Raw genomic sequence first — 20,534 nt, forward strand, 5'->3', positions numbered from 1 at the left:
CGTCGTAAGAGTCATAAGAGTCAATTCAATTGTTGGAACTAGGAACACAAGCATTTCGCTACACCCGCAATAACGTCTGCTAAATATGTGTATGTGACCAATACAATTTTATTTGAATTAGAACAAATTAAGAATTACAGGGGGCAGTTTGGAAAACTAATCCTGTGTGAATCGTCCTCTGTAATAACGCACATGCTTGGATAATAATTACAAAACCAACTTCTCTAGTAATACCCGTCCGAATAGGGCTATAACATGGCAAAGAATAGGCTTATCACCGCATCATCCCATGGGATCCGTCAAGGCGCCGCACAGCAGAAATATCACTGAAATATTCTAGTTCCTACATATCACCTTATATATCCAAACAAAATAGGCATTTTATAGGCAAATGGTAAGCATCATGCTCATGTCTGTCCTCTAGAACGCAAATGCGGTATTCCTAGTAGGACTGCAATAATGAGTTGATGTGTGTGTGTGCGCGACTCCAACCACAGAAGTCGGAGTCGACTCCAAAAATCCCAGAGTCGTGCACCACTCGTGGCAACTGGGCAGAGAGAGTTCAGTCAGTGATTTTCCACTCTCTTTCCCGCGGTTGTATGTTTGCCGCCAGAAGTTGTCTCGCGGTCCAGTAGGCTTGCTCAGTTGCTTGCGAAATTTACCTCAGTTCTGAGACACTTGAGTTGTGGATGGTCGGGTTATATTGGCTACTTTTTCCGAACAACTGTTTCAAAAGGCAGGTAATTTAGCTAGCTAGCAAGAATAACAGGCTATACATTGTGCAACATTGCTATGTTATCAGCAATATTGAGAATAATTTGTTAGCTCGGTAATGTATCTAAGTTAGCTAAATTACCATCAACAAGTTCGCCAGTGCTAAATTAGCTAGCTAACGTTACTGTACTGTACTAAAATAAATGTAGCTAGCTAGTGGTAGCTAGCTAGCTAAAAGGCTAACGTTAGCTAGTATACCAAAATTGTCAAATTAGCAACCTGCTGACAAATTAACAGTTGATAATGATATTAGCTAACACATTTACTATATTTCGAATTTGACTACCAATAAGTGTAGCTAGAAGTTCAGGGGCAAATAACTTCAGGGAGGACAACAGCAAGCAAGGATGAGTTCTTCGGAAGAGGTGAGTTGAAAAATGTCTAGCTAGCCTATCAGTTATGGTAACTAACTAGCATAGACAAAGATACTGATGATGGAGAGGTAACATTGCTATAACATTTAGCTATCTAGCTAGGTAGCTATCTGATATGTTCAGTTGATTTCTGATTGTGCTATTTGTACCTGAGCCAACGTTATACACCTGTACACCCTGCTAGGATGACTTTCATGATTTGAAGACCTATTTCTCAAAGATGGAATGGGCCCATCTAGTGAAATGTGAGAAAGTACGGTACAGAAACTTGAAGAGGAACCACCTGGCTATGCTTACTATAGGTAAGTGTCCCAGATTTGAACAGAGACAAAACGAAGTTTAGATTCATCACTATTACTTTAGTTTAGTTTTTTTTTTACTCCTGTCCAAGAGGAGTCTCTCTGCCTTTGTGTTGTATTGAGCCATGTCTCTACTCACTGGCGTAAAGGTAGCTAACTCAGTTCCGTACATATGTGGGCAACCGCGGCATTCAAACGAGGCTGCAATAAAAACGAATGGTACTGGAGCGACTGTGTTGGCATCAAAATCCGGGGTGTGAACTAAGTTCCGATTCAGCGTTGATTGACATGCAAATAGACCAATAGTATTGGAGAAAAGTTGAAAAAACTGACCCGCTGACAACGACGTAATGTATGGCACGCATTATTCAGTCCTTCTGTGCCATACAGCCTCTTTCCACCAGGTGTAGCGCTTCTCTCGCAGATTAAAAACAAGAAATGATCAATGGCGAGTGTAATGGTGAGTGTAAAGTTAATTACTCTTGAGTTCATCAATAGTTAATTTAATCAATAGTTAATTTTCACTGCGAGCCATCATGACTCTCAAAAACCGTGACACCCACAGTTTAATTGTGAAGATAAATTTAGCGCTGCCCCAAAAACCCTATTCAAATTCAACACAAACCTTCAAATAGGTATGTAATGAGACATTATATACACTCTATAGTATTTTATTTACATTTTAGAGGTGATAAGTTAGACAAATCGGGTGAAAAAAGCTGGTTCCCCACACAACATATCTCCCCCTTTCACTATGACGCAGTAGCTTTTGCTTCCTCACCCGCCATTTAAAAAAAGACCCGGCGGAGCTCCATTGCTTTCTTCAATCATGCAGAAATGGGCAGCATGAAGGTCTCGTTATGGATTTTGCTGGAAAGGGGAGAAAGTGTGCTTTACGATGGTATTTATATTACAGTTGACCTGAAAGTATTACGTTTTGGGGGCGCTAAAATAAGGTCAAATGTACGGATCGTTACCACCCAACTCGCAGCTCCCGCAAGGCGTGGGCCCCAAAGTACCCTGGAGGATACCTCCCCCTCCCCATATAGCATATGAACACGTAATAAAGCCCTGGATTTATTTTATTTTATTAGAGGAAATTCACTGTAAAACTGCAAAATTTTTGCTCAGACCTTGCTTGTCCCCACGAAACTACGGTACACCACTCTCTCTACTGTGTGTTGTATTGATCAGTGTCTCTACTATGTGTGCTAATGTGTCCCTCAGGGCTGAACTCCCCAGTACCTGCGTTTATGAGGAGAGGCAGACCTAAATTGGTGAACACCGCTCCGCTTCTTGCACCCAGTGACTCCGAGGAGGATGAGTGGACCCCTCGACTGGAGAGATGCCCACCAGGTAGAGCAGTATTGATAAACGAGGATCTTATCATATCATGTTAGTAGAAAGGTAGGGTTAGGAGAAGGCCTGTTAGTACTAGTCTATGATGCTGATTGAATATCAGAGAAACAGGAACCTAACTCAGAATGACTCTACTCAGTGTGACTAGTAGGTAGGACCTACCCAGGTACCACTAGGCTAGTAGACAGGTAGGGCTAAAGGAGTGGAAGGTATCCTAAAATAAGTGAAGTGGTCTGTGTTACTGCTAGGGCAAACCCGTTTTGGTGATGTCTGGTATATCATCAAAATCAACCAATCAGAGCACATTTTTGGACCCATTCAGCGGGGGAGGGGAGGGGGGGGGGGGATATGCGCTGTTGAAACTACCACAACTCAAAAACCACATGGAAGCTGGAGATATTTTTTACATCACTGGTTAGAGGACAACCTGCAGAACACATTCAGTTACATTTTTATATGGGCTTTCCAAAACAGAAAGAGTAACGCAACACTGTTTTGTCAATCACTCATCGATTATCAGGGTGAAATCAATTGCGCAAGAGCGGGGAGATGAGGTTGCATGTCCTGTTAAAACGAACACAGCTCAAAAAACACACGGAATCTGGGAATAATGTGTACATCACTGGTTAGAGGACAATTTGTAGAAGACAGCTAGCTACATTTTGAAGTGTTGCATTTTGTTTAAAGTGGGTCGCCAACATGGTAAGTCTAACGCAACGCTTTTTTTGTTAATCATTTCCATCGAATTCACGCTGAAATCAATAGAACAAGGGGCAAACGTTTGGGTTGTAGTGCTGTTAAAACGAACACTATTCATTGTTCACACAGAAACTTGACAGGTAGCCTAGTGGTTAAGCGCATTGGGCAAATAACTGAAAGGTTGTTGGTTCGAGTCCCTAAGCTGATTAGGTGGAAATTCTGACAAAGTTCTGCCTTGAGCAAGGCAGTTAACCCTAATTGCTCCTGTAAGTGCCTCTGGATAAGTTTCTGCTAAATGACACATATATATTTATACAGTGCCTTTGGAAATTATTCAGACCCCTTGATTTTTTCCACATTTTGTTACGTTACAGCCTTAATCTAAAATGGATTAAATACATGTTTTCCCTCATTAATTTACACACAATACCCCATAATGACAAAACGAAAACAGGTTTTTAGAAATTTTAGCAGATATTTATATAAAAAAACAAAAACTTATTTACATAAGTATTCAGACCTTTTGCTATGAGACTCGAAATTGAGCTCAGGTGCATCCTGTTTCCATTGATCATCCTTGATATGTTTCTACAACTTGATTAGAGTCCACCCACCTGTGGTAAATTCTATTGATTGGTCATGATTTGGAAAGGCACACACCTGTCTATAAAAGGTCCCACAGTTGACAGTGCATGTCAGAGCAAATACCAAGCCATGAGGTCGAAGGAATTGTCCGTAGAGCTCTGAGACAGGATTGTGTCGAGGCATCTGGGGGACGGTACCAAAACATTTCTGCAGCATTGAAGATACCAAAGAAAACAGTGGCCCCCATTATTCTTAAATGGAAGCTGTTTGGAACCACCAAGGCTCTTCCTAGAGCTGGCCACCCGGCCAAACCTGGTGGTTCCAAACTTCTTCCATTTAAGAATGATGGAGACCACTGTGTTCTTGGGGACCTTCAATGATGCAGACATTTTTTGGTACCCTTCCCCAGATCTGTGCCTCGACACAATCCTGTCTCGGAGCTCTGGACAATTCCTTCGAACTCATGGCTTGGTATTTGCTCTGACATGCACTGTGAACTGTGGGAATGTCACACCCTGATCTGTTTCACCTGTCTTGTGATTGTCTCCAACCGCCACCAGGTGTCTCCCATTACCTCATGTGTATTTATACCTGCGTTTTCTGTTTGTCTGTTGCCAGTTGGTCTTGTCCCGTCATGTCCTACCAGCGTGTTCCCGTGTTTCCTGTGTTCTAGTTTTTGCTTTTTCTAGTCTTCCCAGTTCTGACCTTTCTGCCTGACCTGACCCTGATACTGCCTGCCATCCTGTACCTGCCTGACTCTGATTTGGATTACGACTCTTTGCCTGCCTTGACCTACCGATTGCCTGCCCCTTGTACTGTAATAAACTCTGAGACTCGTACTATCTGCCTCCTGTGTCTGCATCTGGGTCTTAGCCTGAGCCTCGATAGTACGTACTAGCCATGACTGACCCAGCAGACTCGGACCAGCTCCGCATCGCTGTCTCCTCCCAAGGAGCCACCAATGGAAGACACGAGGGGTTATGACAAAGCCTTATGGAGGGACTCCATACCATGGCAGAACGCCATGACCATGCGTTCAATACATTGCTGGAGCAATTCTGCGGATTCCCAACTAGGCAGCAAGCCACAACAGTAAACCCCCAGACTCTCAGCAACCCCGCCACCAGCGGCTCTTCTTCCCAGCCTACCCCGTGTCCCGAGAACCTTGCTTACCTCCTCTGGAGCGAAAGCTGGAGATTCTGGAATCTGACGGGTGTTTCTCTCCCAGTGCTCCCTCATCTTCGAGCTGCAGCCTTCTTCGTTTCCCTCGGACCGCTCGAAGATGGCGTACTTGATAACGCTGATGTCCGGGAGGGCCTTCGCCTGGGCTACTGCGGTGTGGGATCAACAGTCCACCGTTTGCCTCAGTCTGGAAGAGTTTGTGGCGGAGGTACGAAAAGTGTTAGATTCTCCATGGTCCGGGAAAGAGGCTGCTCGTAAGCTGCTCCAACTACGTCAAGACTCTCGTAGTGTGGCAGACTACGCAGTGGATTTTCGCACATTAGCGGCTGAGAGTGCCTGGAAGCCCTGTTTGACACATTCCTTCACGGATTATTGGAGTTGATTTAAAGACGGAGCTCGCAGCCCGGGAGCTGCCCATGGACCACGACTCCCTCATAGCCTTGACCATTCGGATCGATGGGCGGCTACGGGAACGTAGGAGGGAGAGGGGGTCTGTTCCCTGTCGCCCTCGAATTCCACCTCGCCTTTGGGGAATCCCGGAAATCCCGGAAGGCTACATTTCTGTGGGAGTCTGGTGTCTCCCGAGTTCCCTCTGAGATCACCGAGGGCTGCCGACTCGCCTCCTCCAGAGCCCATGCAACTGGGCAGGACAAGATTGTCCCCTGCTGAGCGCTTAAGTGGACGGAACACTAAGAGCTGTCTGTATTTCTTATCTACCTGTCCATTAAAAGACCAGGCTCATCAGTAGGTACGAGTACACTGGTGAGCCGTTAGGGGAGTTTCCAATCTCTCTCTACTCGTAACCCCCTCCTATGCTACCCTGTTGTGGGGAGACAAGTCCAAATCCATCCGGGTGCTCATTGACTCTGGGGCCGACGAGAGCTTTATGGATACTACCCTGGTGTTGGAGCTGTGTATCTCCACTCAACCCCTTTCCATCCCGATGGACATCAGAGCGCTGGATGGGCGCTCAATGGGCAGAGTCACTCACAATACGGTTCCTATCAACCTGCGAGTGTCAGGCAACCACAGTGAGGCTATGCAGTTTCTGCTCCTGGAGTCTCCTCATGTACCCAGGGTTTTGGGGTTTTCATGGCTCCAGAGGCACAATCCCCCGTATCTACTGGGCTACGGGTTCCATCATGGGTTGGAGTCCGTTTTGCCATGCACATTGTCTGAAGTCGGCGCAGCCTGCTCCGGGACGTCTCCCTGCGGGCTTGGGTATACCTTCGGATTGGAGTACCAGAATTTACCGGAGGTTTTCAACTCTGCCCTCGCCACATCTCTTCCTCCGCATCGGCCCGACTGTGCAATCGACCTTCACCCGGGCACTGCACCACCTCGGGGGCGACTTTATTCCCTGTCGGGTCCGGAGACCAAAGCTATGGAAGGGTACGTTGAGGACTCTCTCTCGCTGCAGGGATTATGCGTCCATCTGCCTCCCCTGCTGGCGCAGGGTTCTTCTTTGTGGAGAAGAAGGACAAGACCCTGCGTCTATGTATCGACTACCGGGGTCTTAATGACATTACGGTTAAAACCCGTTACCCGCTACCTCCTCCTCATCTCCTCTGCTTTCGAGCCTCTCCAGAGGTCGGTCATCTTCACCAAGTTAGACCTTCGGAACGCCTGGCGTCTGGTTCGGATACAGGAAGGAGACGAGTGGAAGACAGCCTTCAACACGGCTAGCGGGCACTATGAGTGCCTGGTGATGCCGTTCGGACTGACCAACGCTCCCGCAGTGTTCCAGGCCCTGGTCAATGATGTGCTCCGTGACATGTTGAACCGATTTGTGTTTGTATACCTCGACGACATCCTCATTTATTCCCGGTCAGCTCCAGAGCACGTTCTCCAGCATCTCCTGGAGAACCAGCTTTTCGTGAAGGTGGAGAAATGTGAGTTCCATCGCGCCACCATATCCTTCCTAGGATACGTCATCGCTGCAGGGAATATTCAGATGGACCCTGACGAGGTGAGAGCAGTGGTGGATTGGCCTCAACCCACATCCAGAGGGCAGCTGCAACGTTTCCAGGGGTTTGCTAATTTCTACTGTCGGTTCATCCAGGTTTACAGCACCCTTGCTTCCCCCCTCTCTGCACTCACCTCTCCCAAGGTTCCGTTCATATGGTCTCCAGCAGCTGACCAGGCTTTCTCAGACATCAGGCAGCGATTCACTTCAGCTCCCATCTTAATCCATCCGGACCCATCCCGTCAGTTTGTGGTGGAGGTCGACGCCTCGGATGTCGGAGTGGGGGCTGTCCTTTCCCAGCGTTCTGCCCAGGACCAGAAGCTGCATCCCTGCGCCTTCCTTTCCCATCATCTTAACCCCGCTGAGAGGAAGTATGACGTGGGAAATCGAGAATTACTCACAGTCAAGATGGCGTTGGAGGAATGGAGGCACTTGTTAGAACGGGCGGAACACCCATTCTTGGTGTGGACGGACCATAAGAGCATGGAATATCTCCGCACCGGCAAGCACCTCAACTCCAGGCAGGCGAGATGGGCCCTGTTATTCACTCGTTTCCATTTCACTATCTCCTACCATCCGGGGTCCAATAATGTGAAGCCTGACGCACTTTCACGTCTGTACAGCCCCGCTACTACACCATCGGACCCCGAGACCATCCTCCCTACTTCCTGTCTAGCGGCTGCTATCATCTGGGGAATAGAGAGGGGGGGCCCGGCTAACCGGATGTTTGTCCCGGACTCTGCCCGTGCTCCGGTCCTGGAATGGGCACATTCCTCAAGACTCACCTGTCATCCTGGCTCTCGTCGGACCTAGGCTTTTGTCCGTCAACGTTTTTGGTGGCCCACCATAGTTCCTGACGTTTCCGCGTTCGTTTCTGCCTGCACTGTGTGTGCGCAGAACAAGACTCCGTGGCAAGCTCCGGCTAGCCTCCTTCAACCACTCCCTGTTCCTCACCGCCCCTGGTCCCATATATCCTTGGACTTCGTCACGGGTCTCCCTCCGTCAGAGGGCAACACCACCATCCTTTCCAAAGCCGCGCATTTGATCCCCCTTCCTAAGTTGCCCTCAGCTAAATAGACGGCCCAGCTCATGGTGCAGCACGTTTTCCGGATCCATGGACTTCCAGTGGACATGGTCTCCGATCGCGGTCCTCAGTTCTCATCCCGGTTCTGGAACATTTCTGCACCCTCATTGGGTCGTCGGCCAGCCTGTCCTCTGGTTTTCACCCTCAATCTAACGGCCAGTCAGAGCGAGCCAATCAGGATCTGGAGAAGACTCTTCTTTGCCTCGTCTCCACCAATCCCAACCTGGAACCAGCAACTCGTGTGGGTGGAATATACCCGCAACACCCTTCCCTGTTCTGCTACTGGTCTCTCGCCTTTTGAGTGTTCCCTGGGATATCAGCCCCCGCTCTTCCCGGAGTAAGAGGAAGAGGTCATCATACCTTCTGCCCAGATGTTCATCCGTCTCTGTCACCGTACCTGGAAGAGAGCCCGGGCCGCTCTTCTCAAGACCACCTCCAGGTATCGACGACAGGCGTACCGCCACCGGACCCCTGCTCCCTGCTACCGTCTTGGGAAGAGGGTATGGCTTTCCACTCAGGATCTGTCCCTCCGGGTGGAGTCCTGCAAACTTTCCCCCCGTTTTATCGGCCCTTTCCCCATCTCTAAGGTCCTTAGCCCCTCTGCTGTTCGCCTTCTGTTGCCCCGCACCCTCCGTATACATCCCGCTTTCCATGTATCTAGAATTAAACCCCTGTCTCACAGCCCTTTTGTCTCCTGTTTCCTGGCCCACCCCACTCCCCCGTCTCATCGACGACCATCCGGCGTACACGGTGAGGCGCCTCCTGAGTGTTCGACCTCGAGGCAGGGGATTCCAGTACCTGGTTGACTGGGAGGGTTATGGCCCGGAGGAGAGGTGTTGGGTCCCCACCAGGAATATCCTTGACCCAGCCCTCATCACAGACTTCCGCCGTCGACATCCTGGTCAACCAGGTGTGCCGCCCCTAGAGGGGGGGGTAATGTCACACCCTGATCTGTTTCACCTGTCTTGTGATTGTCTCCAACCCCCACCAGGTGTCTCCCAATACCTTGTGTATTATACCTGCATTTTCTGTTTGTCTGTTGCCAGTTCTTCTTATCCCGTCAAGTCCTACCAGCGTGTTCTCGTGTTTCCTGTGCTCTAGTTTTTGCTTTTTCTAGTCTTCCCAGTTCTGACCTTTCTGCCTGACCTGACCCTGATCCTGCCTGCCGTCCTGTACCTGCCTGACTCTGATTTGGATTACGACTCTTTGCCTGCCTTGACCTACATATACACTATACCTTTGCCTGCCCCTTGTACTGTAATAAACTCTGAGACTCATACTATCCGCCTCCTGTATCTGCATCTGGGTCTTAGCCTGAGCCGTGATAAGGACCTTTATATAGACAGGTGTGTGCCTTTCCAAATCATGTCCAATCAATTGATTGGCTCAAACGCATTAAGAAGAAAAGAAATTCCACAAACTATCTTTTAAGAAGGCACACCTGTTAATTGAAATGGATTCCAGGTGACTACCTCATGAAGCTGGTTGAGAGAATGCCAATAGTGTGCAAAGCTGTCATCAAAGCAAAGGGTGGCAATTTGAAGAATATCAATATATAAAATATATTTTGATTTGTTTAACACATGTTTGGTTACTACATGATTCCATATGTGTTATTTCATAGTTTTGATGTCTTCACTATTATTCTACAATGTAGAAAATAGTAAAAATAAAGAACCTTTGAATGAGTAGGTGTGTCCAAACCTTTGACTGGTACTGTACATTAATTAGATAAATAATAATTAAATATCTTAAGTTAGGAAGATAGTAAATGAAGTAAACTCACAGATTTCTTTATATAATCACATATATTTAACCATTTAGCGATAAATAAAAAATGCTCCCAATTTAACCAGGCGCTCTAGGCTGGTGTCCATAGGGTCTGTGCAGCAGGCTGAACGTTTGACGTCCTTAATAGAGGAAGTCGGTTAGTAGCCAGGCAGGGCTTATATTAGTTCTCTGATCTGTCCTCACAGTACCACGGAGCTTCCGACCCCCAACCAGGAGACCAGCAGCGTCTCGGGGAGTCCCTCAGCCTGCCACGCCTGCTACACCTACGGTACAGGTACCTGTTTTAAAAAGAAACACCTGGACAGGTGCATATTATACATCTGGTGAGTTTTTGTTTCTCTTCGGCGCTATACTAGCAGATACTGGAGCTCTCAAGGACTGGAGCTATGAAGTGTGAACCAATGAATTTGTTATGTATACGCCGGGAGTCAGAAAGCAAGTGCAGAACGTTAATTTAATAATGAACTGATGCAAAGGAGCAAACATGAGAAGCGTACTGAACGTGAGAGAAAACAATAACACCTAGTGACTGATGACAACTGAGGGCTAAATAAAGGGGGAGTAATCAGGGTAGTGATGAAGTCCAGGTGTGTGTAATGATGGTTGCCAGGTGTGCGTAAATGCTGGGTTGCCAGGACCGGTGGCTAGTAAACCGGCGGCGGTGCGGTGGAACGGGAGTAGACATGACAGAATAAAATTATGCTTGTACAGTGCCTTCAGAAAATATTCATACCCCTTGACTTATTCCACATTTTGTTGTGTTACAGCCTGAATTCAAAATGTTCTGTATGTAATTGCCCTACTGTAGATGAAGAGGGCTGACAACTCTGTCTATTCATCACTGTCATATTTGTCATATAATGCTCTGTCCCCCCACCCCCCTCCTTTGGTCCTCAGCAGCCCCCCAGCGGCGAGGAGGCAGGACCCAGTAATATGGGGACAGAACCCGCCCAGCCATTAATGGAGGAGCTGACTAAAGAAGTGGCCTTCCTCAGAGACGTCAGCAAAGTAGACACACACAGTGGAGTACAGGAGGGGCTAGGAGACAATGTGTGTGTTACTGTCATACACATAACACAACACACAAGATATTTTCATTAATGTTGCTTCAAAACGAAGGTCAAGTGATGATGACACACAGACCCAGAGGTCAGTTTGAACTCTCCTCTTGTCTCTTTCCAGGAGGGTCAGAGTGAAGCGACCCCCAGCACCAGTGGAGGGGGGGCAGACACCCCAGCTGTCACTCAGGGAGGGGCTCCCTTGTTGCACCCCAAACCATCAACCTCAGGTAAGACAGACAATAGACTGTTGAGATGGTGATTTAAAACCCATCTGTTTAATTTGGCTAGCTAAATTTGCTTATTTTGGTGTGTGTGTGTGTGTGTGTGTACCAGGCCTGTCTAAGAGAGAGTGTCTGGAAAAGCAGAAAGCGGAGCTGAACACTGTGACGTCACGAGAGGCTACACAGCTTTCAGCGGGATTGCTCAAGTAGTGCAAGGAGACAAGGTTCAAACAAAACAAGGATTTTATTATAGGTCTTGGGAAATTAACGAAAATATAACAAAATTCTGTTCTCTTGTGGCTCTTTAAGGGTTAACAGTTCAGGGATGTCTCTTCCACATCCAAAATCATAATTCTCACTCGCTCAGATAACTTTTCCCCAGCCTTACTGTAGTCCACGTTGCAGCTAGTGGCCAACCCAGCAAAAAGTCCTTCCAAATGTCTCTCACGTATTTCCACAGGTGCATATATCCAAAGGTGAGTATTTCCCAAAGGTAAGTATCTCCAAATCCTTATATTCCTCATGGAAGTGGACGTGCAGCACTCTTGTCCTCCAGAGAGCCCAGGTTGGAGACTGTGTCTCTTCACCCCCACACACTCCCTCAGTGTGTCTCTTCACTTCCCAAACCTTCAGCTCATCAGCTCCTCATTTGTTTCAGCTGCGTGGGAAGATTGGCCATAGAGGGGTGGAGTTCCCGACCATACCAGCAGATGGAGCCATAGCTGTCTGGGTTTGCAGCCACCTCAGGGGGATGTAACGTCCCTCCAGGACACAGCCTCTCGTGACATCACACATCCCCCTCCTCGGGACCGACGTCCTCGTCGGGGTAAAGGCAGCGAAGAAGGCATCACGCCGGGAGAGGGCGTCCGCATTGCCGTGGTGCTTGCCAGACTGCTCTCTCTTCAACTCCTCCAACTCTAGGACCAGGGACTCAGCCTCCTGTTGTCTCTCCTTGAGTTTCTTACTGAACGCATCAGCCTTGGTTTTAGCAGAGTTTAGCTTTTGTTGAGCAGCTTTCAGTTCCTTCTCTCTCTCTGCCTCCGCATTCTTCATCTTGTTCTCCAACACCTTGTACTTCTCCTCTGCCTTCTTCTGGACCTCCTTACTACTGCGCAGGGTCTCCTCACACTCCTCGATGGTCCTGCGCAGCCTCTCCAGCTCCTCCTGTTGCTTAGGGAAGGAGCTCTGTTGGAGTTTAGCCTGGAGGATATCTAACTCTTCTGTCTTCATGTCTAACTGTTGCTTTAACAAACGATACCTCTCAGCGGTCCCCTTCAGACCAGACAGTTCTTTGTCCAGATTCTGTAGCTCCGTCTCTGTGTCGGTCTGGGCACCTGCCATCCCTATCAGAGCCCGGGCGGGAGTGAGTAATTCGGAGGATTGCACCGGAGCCTTCCCAGGATGAGTCTTGCCTCTCCGTTTCCGCGGTACTCGGGTTATCCTCTCCTGAGACTCTCTCCAGAGTGGGTAAAAGGCTGGGCAGTCTCGTCCAATTAGGACAGGGACGGGGAGGGAATCAACCACCCCCGCCGTCGTGTGTATGGTTCCCCGTGTGCTGGTCATTGTAAGTTCAGTAATGGGGTATTCTCTGGTGTCCCCATGGACACAGGAAACTGGGAGGACTTTCCCCGGGGGTCAGACACGTTGGGCCCACCAAATCCTTACGCACCAGGGTGGCCCGGCTACCAGAATCCAGTAAGGCCTCCACATCATGGTGATTCACAGTTACCGGGCAGGTGGGGGGTCGATCTGGGCCGCCATCTACGACTCCCAAGAGCGAGGCAAAACGGTGTGTGGGTGCTGAGCTGGAGGACTCCGCAGTGGGCATAGGTTCATCGGCTGGTTTCCCACACTGCCAGGAGATATGTCCCATCTCCCCACACCGGTAACACTGTCGAGTTTCCCCCCTCCTGGTGTACTCTTCTTGGACCCGCCTGGTTTCTGGCTCCCCCTGGAGCCGGGATAAGTCCTGACGTGGCTGGGTTCGAGACCTTGGGGTCCTTTGGACGGGTTCTTCCCATTTGTGGTGGGGCCGCACTCCTGGGGTCTTTTCGGGAAGCATTCAGCATCTCCGCTGTGGCCTGGTACTTTTCCACAGCTTCCACGGTCAGATCAGCCGTGGTCAAGGCCTGTTGACTGATGAACCGTTTTGCCTCATAAGGCAGGGCGCGTAGGTAACGATCCACCACAACGGCCTCCACCACCGCCGCTGCTGTATTCCTCTGCGGATCCAGCCATTTCCTTGCGATTCGGACAAGTTCATGCATCTGCGGCCGAGGAGGTTGGTCTGGTTGGAAGGTCCAACTGTGAAAGCGCTGGGCCATACCAAACTTTGTGAGTCCATATCTGCTGAGGATCTCAGACTTCAGGGCATCATAGTCAGTAACCTGGTCAGGGCCCAGGTCCCGGACAGCATTCAGCGATTCCCCGGTTAGAAAGGGGGCTAACAGACCAACCCACTGTTGCTTGGGCCAGGCTTCCCTAGTGGCCGTGGCCTCAAATGCATGCAGGTATGCCTCAATGTCATCGGTAGCTCCCATCTTAGATATAAAGTCACTTGCCTTTATTGGGCGGGTATTTTGGACAACCCTCTGTCTCTGCAACTGCAATTCCTCTGCCTTCAGAAGGTTGGCTTTCTTTTGCTCCTCCAAGAGAGCCACGTTTGCTTGCATCTGGGCTTGCTGGCCAGCAACAAGGGCTTTCAATATGTCCTCCATTTCAGTCGGCGGGGAGCCTACGGCCAACTTGGAAAACTGGGTGATCAAACCTTCGGTATCCTCCTCTGACATGCACTATTAACGCTTGAGCGTGCCCGTATTCTCCACCATCTGTGACGTCACGAGAGGCTACACAGCTTTCAGCGGGATTGCTCAAGTAGTGCAAGGAGACAAGGTTCAAACAAAACAAGGATTTTATTATAGGTCTTGGGAAATTAACGAAAATATAACAAAATTCTGTTCTCTTGTGGCTCTTTAAGGGTTAACAGTTCAGGGATGTCTCTTCCACATCCAAAATCATAATTCTCACTCGCTCAGATAACTTTTCCCCAGCCTTACTGTAGTCCACGTTGCAGCTAGTGGCCAACCCAGCAAAAAGTCCTTCCAAATGTCTCTCACGTATTTCCACAGGTGCATATATCCAAAGGTGAGTATTTCCCAAAGGTAAGTATCTCCAAATCCTTATATTCCTCATGGAAGTGGACGTGCAGCACTCTTGTCCTCCAGAGAGCCCAGGTTGGAGACTGTGTCTCTTCACCCCCCACACACTCCCTCAGTGTGTCTCTTCACTTCCCAAACCTTCAGCTCATCAGCTCCTCATTTGTTTCAGCTGCGTGGGAAGATTGGCCATAGAGGGGTGGAGTTCCCGACCCTACCAGCAGATGGAGCCATAGCTGTCTGGGTTTGCAGCCACCTCAGGGGGATGTAACGTCCCTCCAGGACACAGCCTCTCGTGACATCACAACACATACATGCGCGGCAGAAACCTGAGAGACAGACCAAGAATCACTTACACAGAGGAGGAGGTCCCCAAAGATGACCACTACCTCTGTAAGTCATATTATATCTCTCTCTCTCTTTATTGGCATGGGAAACGTATGTTAACATTACCAAAGCAAGTGAAGTAGATAGTAAACAAAAGTGAAATAAACAATAGAAATAAACAGTAAACATTACACTCAGAAGGTCCAAAAGAATAAAGACATTTCAAATGTCATATTATGTATATATACAGGGTTGTAACAATGTGCAAATAGTTAAAGTACAAATGGGAAAATAAATAAACATAAATATGGGTTGTGTTTACAATGGTGTTTGTTCTTCACTGGTTGCCCTTTTCTTGTGGCAACAGGTCACAAATCTTGTTGCTGTGATGGCACACTGTGGTTTTTCACCCAGTAGATAAGGGAGTTTATCAAAATTGGGTTTGTTTTCGAATTCTTTGTGGATCTCTGTAATCTGAGGGAAATATGTGTTTCTAATATGGTCATACATTTGGCAGGTGGTTAGGAAGTGTAGCTCAGTTTCCACCTCATTTTGTGGGCAGTGTGCACATAGCCTGTCTTCTCTTGAGAGCCAGGTCTGCCTAAGGCGGCCTTTCTCAATAGCAAGGCTATGCTCACTGAGTCTGTACATAGTCAAAGCTTTCCTTAAGTTTGGGTCAGTCACAGTGGTCAGGTATTCTACCACTGTGTACTCTCTGTTTAGGGCCAAATATCATTCTAGTTTGCTCAGTTTTTTTGTTAATTATTTCCAATGTGTCAAGTAATTATCTTTTTGTTTTCTCATGATTTGGTTGTGTTGTTGTTGTTGTCCTGGGGCTCTGTGGGGTCTGTTTGTGTTTGTGAACAGAGCTCCAGGAGCAGCTTACTTAGGGGACTCTTCTCCAAGTTCATCTCTCTGTAGGTGATGGCTTTGTTATGGAAGGTTTGGGAATCGCTTTCTTTTAAGTGGTTATAGAATTTAACGGCTCTTTTCTGGATTTTGATCATTATCGGGTATCGGCTTAATTCTGCTCTGCATGCATTATTTGGTGTTTTTTGTTGTACACTGAGGACATCTTAGCTGAATTCTGCATGCAGAGTCTCAATTTGGTGTTTGTCCCATTTTGTGAATTATTGGTTGGTGAGCGGACCCCAGACCTCACAACCATAAAGGGCAATCGGTTCTATAACTGATTCAAGTTTTTTTAGCCAGATCCTAATAGGTATGTTAAATTTTATGTTCCCTTTGATGGCATAGAAGGCCTTTCTTGCCTTGTCTCTCAGATTGTTCACAGCCTACCTGTGGCGCTGAGGTATGTATAGTTTTTTGTGTGCTCTCGCTTTCTCTCAACCACACTGGTGTTTTACATTTTGAATGCATGTCTTCATCGTCATCATGACAACTGACGTTTAACATGTTCTGTTTATCTTTCTCTCTCCCAGACTGTGAGGACTGCAAGTCTTTCTTCATGGATGAGTGTGAGCTCCATGGTCCCCCCCTCTTCGTCCCTGACATCCCTGCCCCTCTAGGAGCCTCTGACAGGGCCAGACTCACCCTGCCGTCCGGCCTGGAGGTCAGGACATCAAGCATCCCTGAAGCAGGACTGGGGGTGTTCAACCAAGGAAACATTGTGCCTGCAGGAGCCCATTATGGACCTTATGAAGGAGAGCTCACAGACAAGGACCAAGCCATGGAGAGTGGATACTCCTGGGTGGTGAGAGGAGTGTGTGTGTCATTGGGCTGTACTTACATTTTCTCAAACCTGATCAAAACTCTATGAATATGAGTTGTTGTTTTCCTCAGATCTACAAGAGCAGACACTGGGAGGACTACATCGATGCTGGGAGAGACACTCACTCCAACTGGATGAGGTAAGCAACACTGAAGTACAGAGGAAGTCTCACAGTCCTCTTTTTCCTGTCTCACTCTATCTGATGAACCTCAATAAATCCATGTCTTGTACATAATGAACCCCCTACTGCTCTCTCTCTCTGTCTCTGTCTCTGTCTCTCTCTCTCTCTCTCTCTCTCTGTCTCTCTCTGTCTCTGTCTCTCTCAGGTATGTGAACTGTGCTCGTAGTGAAGAAGAACAGAATCTGGTGGCCTTCCAGTACAGAGGAGGGATTCTGTATCGCTGCTGTAAGCCCATAGCTGTTGGCGAGGAGCTGTTGGTTTGGTATGGAGAGGAGTACGCCAGAGACCTGGGCATTGTCTTCGACTACCTCTGGGACAAAAAGAGCTCTGCTAAAGGTACTTTACTCTCTCTCCTCACTTCCTCCTCTCTTCATCCCTCTCTCTCTTCCTCTGGAACAACAAGAGCACTACCCTTACTTTATCCTCCGTTCACTCCTCTTACATTCATTTTCTTTGTACCTCCTATTACTTAATTATTACTCATTAATACTAATTTCTCAAATGAAACTCATTATTGAGTTAAATATATTTTCTGTTGTGTTTTATCATACTGGTCCTGGGTTTTCTGTTCATGTCAAGTTGTCTGGAACAATAATGATCATGCACCTTGTGATCTTGTTATGTTTTCTCTTCTTTTAATTACTCTCTCTTTCTCTCTCCCCTCCATCTCTCTCAGATGTGAACGCTGAGTCATCCCAGTTCCAGATCTTCTCGTGCTCTGGCTGTCCGTTCTCCTTCACCTCTCAGATCTTCCTCCACAAGCACATAAAGAGATGTCACCATGATGAGTATGTCAGGCTTTTGAGGAGTGGGGAGATCAGATCAGAGAATCTCATGTCCTCCAGCAGCTCACAACACCATGGAACCACCTCAGGTTCCTCCAACCCAGCTCCCACCAGGAAACAGAGAGAGACGGACAAGCCACGACCACACAGCTGCTCTCAGTGTGGGAAGAGCTTCACTACAGGGAGAAATTGCAGAACACACCAGCGCACTCACACAGGAGAGAAGCCGTTCTACTGCTCCCAGTGTGGGAAGAGTTTCAGTCATAAGGGTCATCTCATAACACACCAGCGCACTCACACAGGAGAGAAGCCGTTCTACTGCTCCCTGTGTGGGAAGAGTTTCAGTTTAGAGGGTAATCTCAGAACGCACCAGCGCACTCACACAGGAGAGAAGCCGTTCTACTGCTCCCAGTGTGGGAAGAGTTTCAGTCATAAGGGTCATCTCAGAACACACCAGCGCACTCACACAGGAGAGAAGCCGTTTCACTGCTCCCAGTGTGGGAAGAGTTTCAGTAGAGCAGGTAGTCTCAGAACACACCAGCGCACTCACACAGGAGAGAAGCCGTTCTACTGCTCCCAGTGTGGGAAGAGTTTCAATCATAAGGGTCATCTCATCAGACACCAGCTCACTCACACAGGAGAGAAGCCGTTCCACTGCTCCCAGTGTGGGAAGAGTTTCAGTTTAGAGGGTAATCTCAGAACACACCAGCGCACTCACACAGGAGAGAAGCCGTTTCACTGCTCCCAGTGTGGGAAGAGTTTCAGTCAGTCAGGAAGTCTAAAGAGACACCAGTGTTCTAAAAAGAGTAAAGAAGTGGAACTTTAGATTTCTCTTGAAATTGGGGCGGGGATGTGACCGTGATAGAAGTGTAATGTTCTATCAAGAAACATGACTGATGCATAGACACTGTTAAACTATTTGGATATAAATTATGATATTCATAAAACTGTCAACACTTTTTTTTTATTATCTCAAAGTACTGTCATCGTAATATAAATTAATATGCAAAAATGTATGAATCGTATTTTATAGTATGAAAATAATGAAATCTTACATAAATTAGATATGTATATAAACAGTAACTATTAAGAAAAGTCTTTATTAAACTGAAATGTATACCTCCCAAGTTATAAACATGACAAGGTTTTAATCCATTTTCGTGTGATAATAAAATCAATTTATTTACTCTGTGTTCATCTGTGTATTTAGTGTCAGATATTAACAACTCACCCAGAAGGATTCACTCATCATCTTCATCCTCATCATTCCATCAATTCAATGTTGATTTCCTGATGATGAAGATGATGATGATGATGGTGTGCACTCCATAAGTACATTTAAACTTTGATGATACATGTTTAATCATCTTCAGCTACTAGAAGCCTCTCTTCAGCCCGCCAACATGTATTAACTGAGCAGGAATGGTAAAGGAACTGACCAGTGTGAGACCATGGATGGAGATTAAGTCATTTCATTTACCATGAATTCAATTAATATCAGCCATTTAATAACACCTTTCAGTTGTCTAAATATTTCAAATAAAAACCACTTGAATACATACTGCAGGAGGGCTGCTGCTATATGGTAGATAAGCATTAGATTTGGGTTTTTCCCCCCCAAGTAATTCCTTCAGTAAAAGTCCAGTCCCCGGATTCACAGTGTCTCTAAAGTCGGAGTAGTAATCTAGGACCAGGTCCCCTACTCCAGTGGCCCCCTACTCCAGTGGTCCCCTACTCCAGTGGTTCCCTACTCCAGTGGTCCCCTACTCCAGTGGTTCCCTACTCCAGTGGTTCCCTACTCCAGTGGTCCCCTACTCCAGTGGTTCCCTACTCCAGTGGTCCCCTACTCCAGTGGTCCCCTACTCCAGTGGTTCCCTACTCCAGTGGTCCCCTACTCCAGTGGTTCCCAACTCCAGTCCTCCAGTACCCCCAACAGCCCAACTGAAGTCAGTGGATTAAAGTGACTAGGCATCAGGATAGATAATAATAAGGTATTTCAGGTAGTTATGTACATGAAGGCAGGGTAAAGTGACTAGGCATCAGGATAGATAATAATAAGGTATTTGAGGTAGATATGTACTTGAAGGCAGGGTAAAGTGTCTAGGCATCAGGATAGATAATAAGAAGGTATTTCAGGTAATATTTTTACATTTAAGTCATTTAGCAGACGCTCTTATCCAGAGCGACTAACAGTTAGTGAGTGCATACATTTTCAATTCTCATTTTGTCTGTCATAGTTGACGTGTACCTATGATGAAAATTACAGGCCTCTCTCATCTTTTTAAATGGGAGAACTTGCACAATTGGTGGCTGACTAAATACTTTTTTCCCCCACTGTATGTAGTGGGTCTGTTGGTGGCACTCAAGTAGTTGGGAAACACTGTTCTACTCTAATACAGGGCTCTGGTCCCCTGCTCTAATACAGGTTCCTGGTCCCATACTCTAATACAGGGCTCTGGTCCCCTACTCTAATACAGGGCTCTGGTCCTCTACTCTAATACAGGGTTCTGGTCCCCTACTCTAATACAGGGCTCTGGTCCTCTACTCTAATACAGGGCCCTGGTCCCCTACTCTAATACAGGGCCCTGGTCCTCTACTCTAATACAGGGTTCTGGTCCCCTACTCTAATACAGGGCCCTGGTCCTCTACTCTAATACAGGGCTCTGGTCCCCTACTCTAATACAGGGTTCTGGTCCCCTACTCTAATACAGGGCTCTGGTCCCCTACTCTAATACAGGGCTCTGGTCCCCTACTCTAATACTTCTATCACACGCATCACAGAATCACCCACCGGCTATGGAGTCAGCGGGAGAAGAGCGCATGCCTGGAGTCGTATCACAGGTCCAGAAGCACTCCCGATCTGTCGAGACCAGCTGGCCAACCGGATCCAGCCACCTACACCCCAGCACCAGGAGGGATCCAGATATCCCGACCACGGACGTTTGATGGGACAGCGGCG

At 47.6% G+C, this 20,534-nt stretch overlaps 2 protein-coding genes across 9 annotated transcripts; both read left to right on the forward strand.

Moving 5' to 3' along the window:
- Positions 1-606: 606 nt before the first annotated feature.
- On the forward strand, positions 607-12,092 carry LOC121531467 (histone-lysine N-methyltransferase PRDM9). 7 transcript variants are annotated; one of them, XM_041836725.2, is made up of 8 exons: positions 607-736; positions 1,073-1,139; positions 1,333-1,450; positions 2,675-2,803; positions 10,299-10,387; positions 11,014-11,163; positions 11,296-11,401; positions 11,508-11,625. In XM_041836725.2, exons 2-8 carry the CDS (start codon positions 1,122-1,124, stop codon positions 11,603-11,605), a joined length of 708 nt encoding a protein of 235 aa, XP_041692659.1. In that variant the 5' UTR covers positions 607-736; positions 1,073-1,121; the 3' UTR covers positions 11,606-11,625. The 7 variants fall into 7 exon arrangements, with proteins under 7 accessions (XP_041692659.1, XP_041692663.1, XP_041692670.1 ...); XM_041836729.2 differs by having other exon boundaries at positions 10,299-10,381; positions 11,011-11,163; XM_041836736.2 differs by having other exon boundaries at positions 10,299-10,381.
- Positions 12,093-14,785: 2,693 nt separating this feature from the next.
- On the forward strand, positions 14,786-18,574 carry LOC121531456 (histone-lysine N-methyltransferase PRDM9-like). Of its 2 annotated transcripts, XM_045206187.1 has the most exons (6): positions 14,786-14,943; positions 16,320-16,591; positions 16,681-16,748; positions 16,936-17,126; positions 17,467-18,250; positions 18,335-18,573. In XM_045206187.1, exons 1-6 carry the CDS (start codon positions 14,865-14,867, stop codon positions 18,399-18,401), a joined length of 1,461 nt encoding a protein of 486 aa, XP_045062122.1. In that variant the 5' UTR covers positions 14,786-14,864; the 3' UTR covers positions 18,402-18,573. The 2 variants fall into 2 exon arrangements, with proteins under 2 accessions (XP_045062122.1, XP_045062121.1); XM_045206186.1 differs by having other exon boundaries at positions 17,467-18,574.
- The last annotated feature ends 1,960 nt before the right edge of the window (positions 18,575-20,534 follow it).

This window comes from Coregonus clupeaformis, chromosome 21, assembly GCF_020615455.1.
Source record: "Coregonus clupeaformis isolate EN_2021a chromosome 21, ASM2061545v1, whole genome shotgun sequence".
Taxonomy (NCBI): domain Eukaryota; kingdom Metazoa; phylum Chordata; class Actinopteri; order Salmoniformes; family Salmonidae; genus Coregonus; species Coregonus clupeaformis.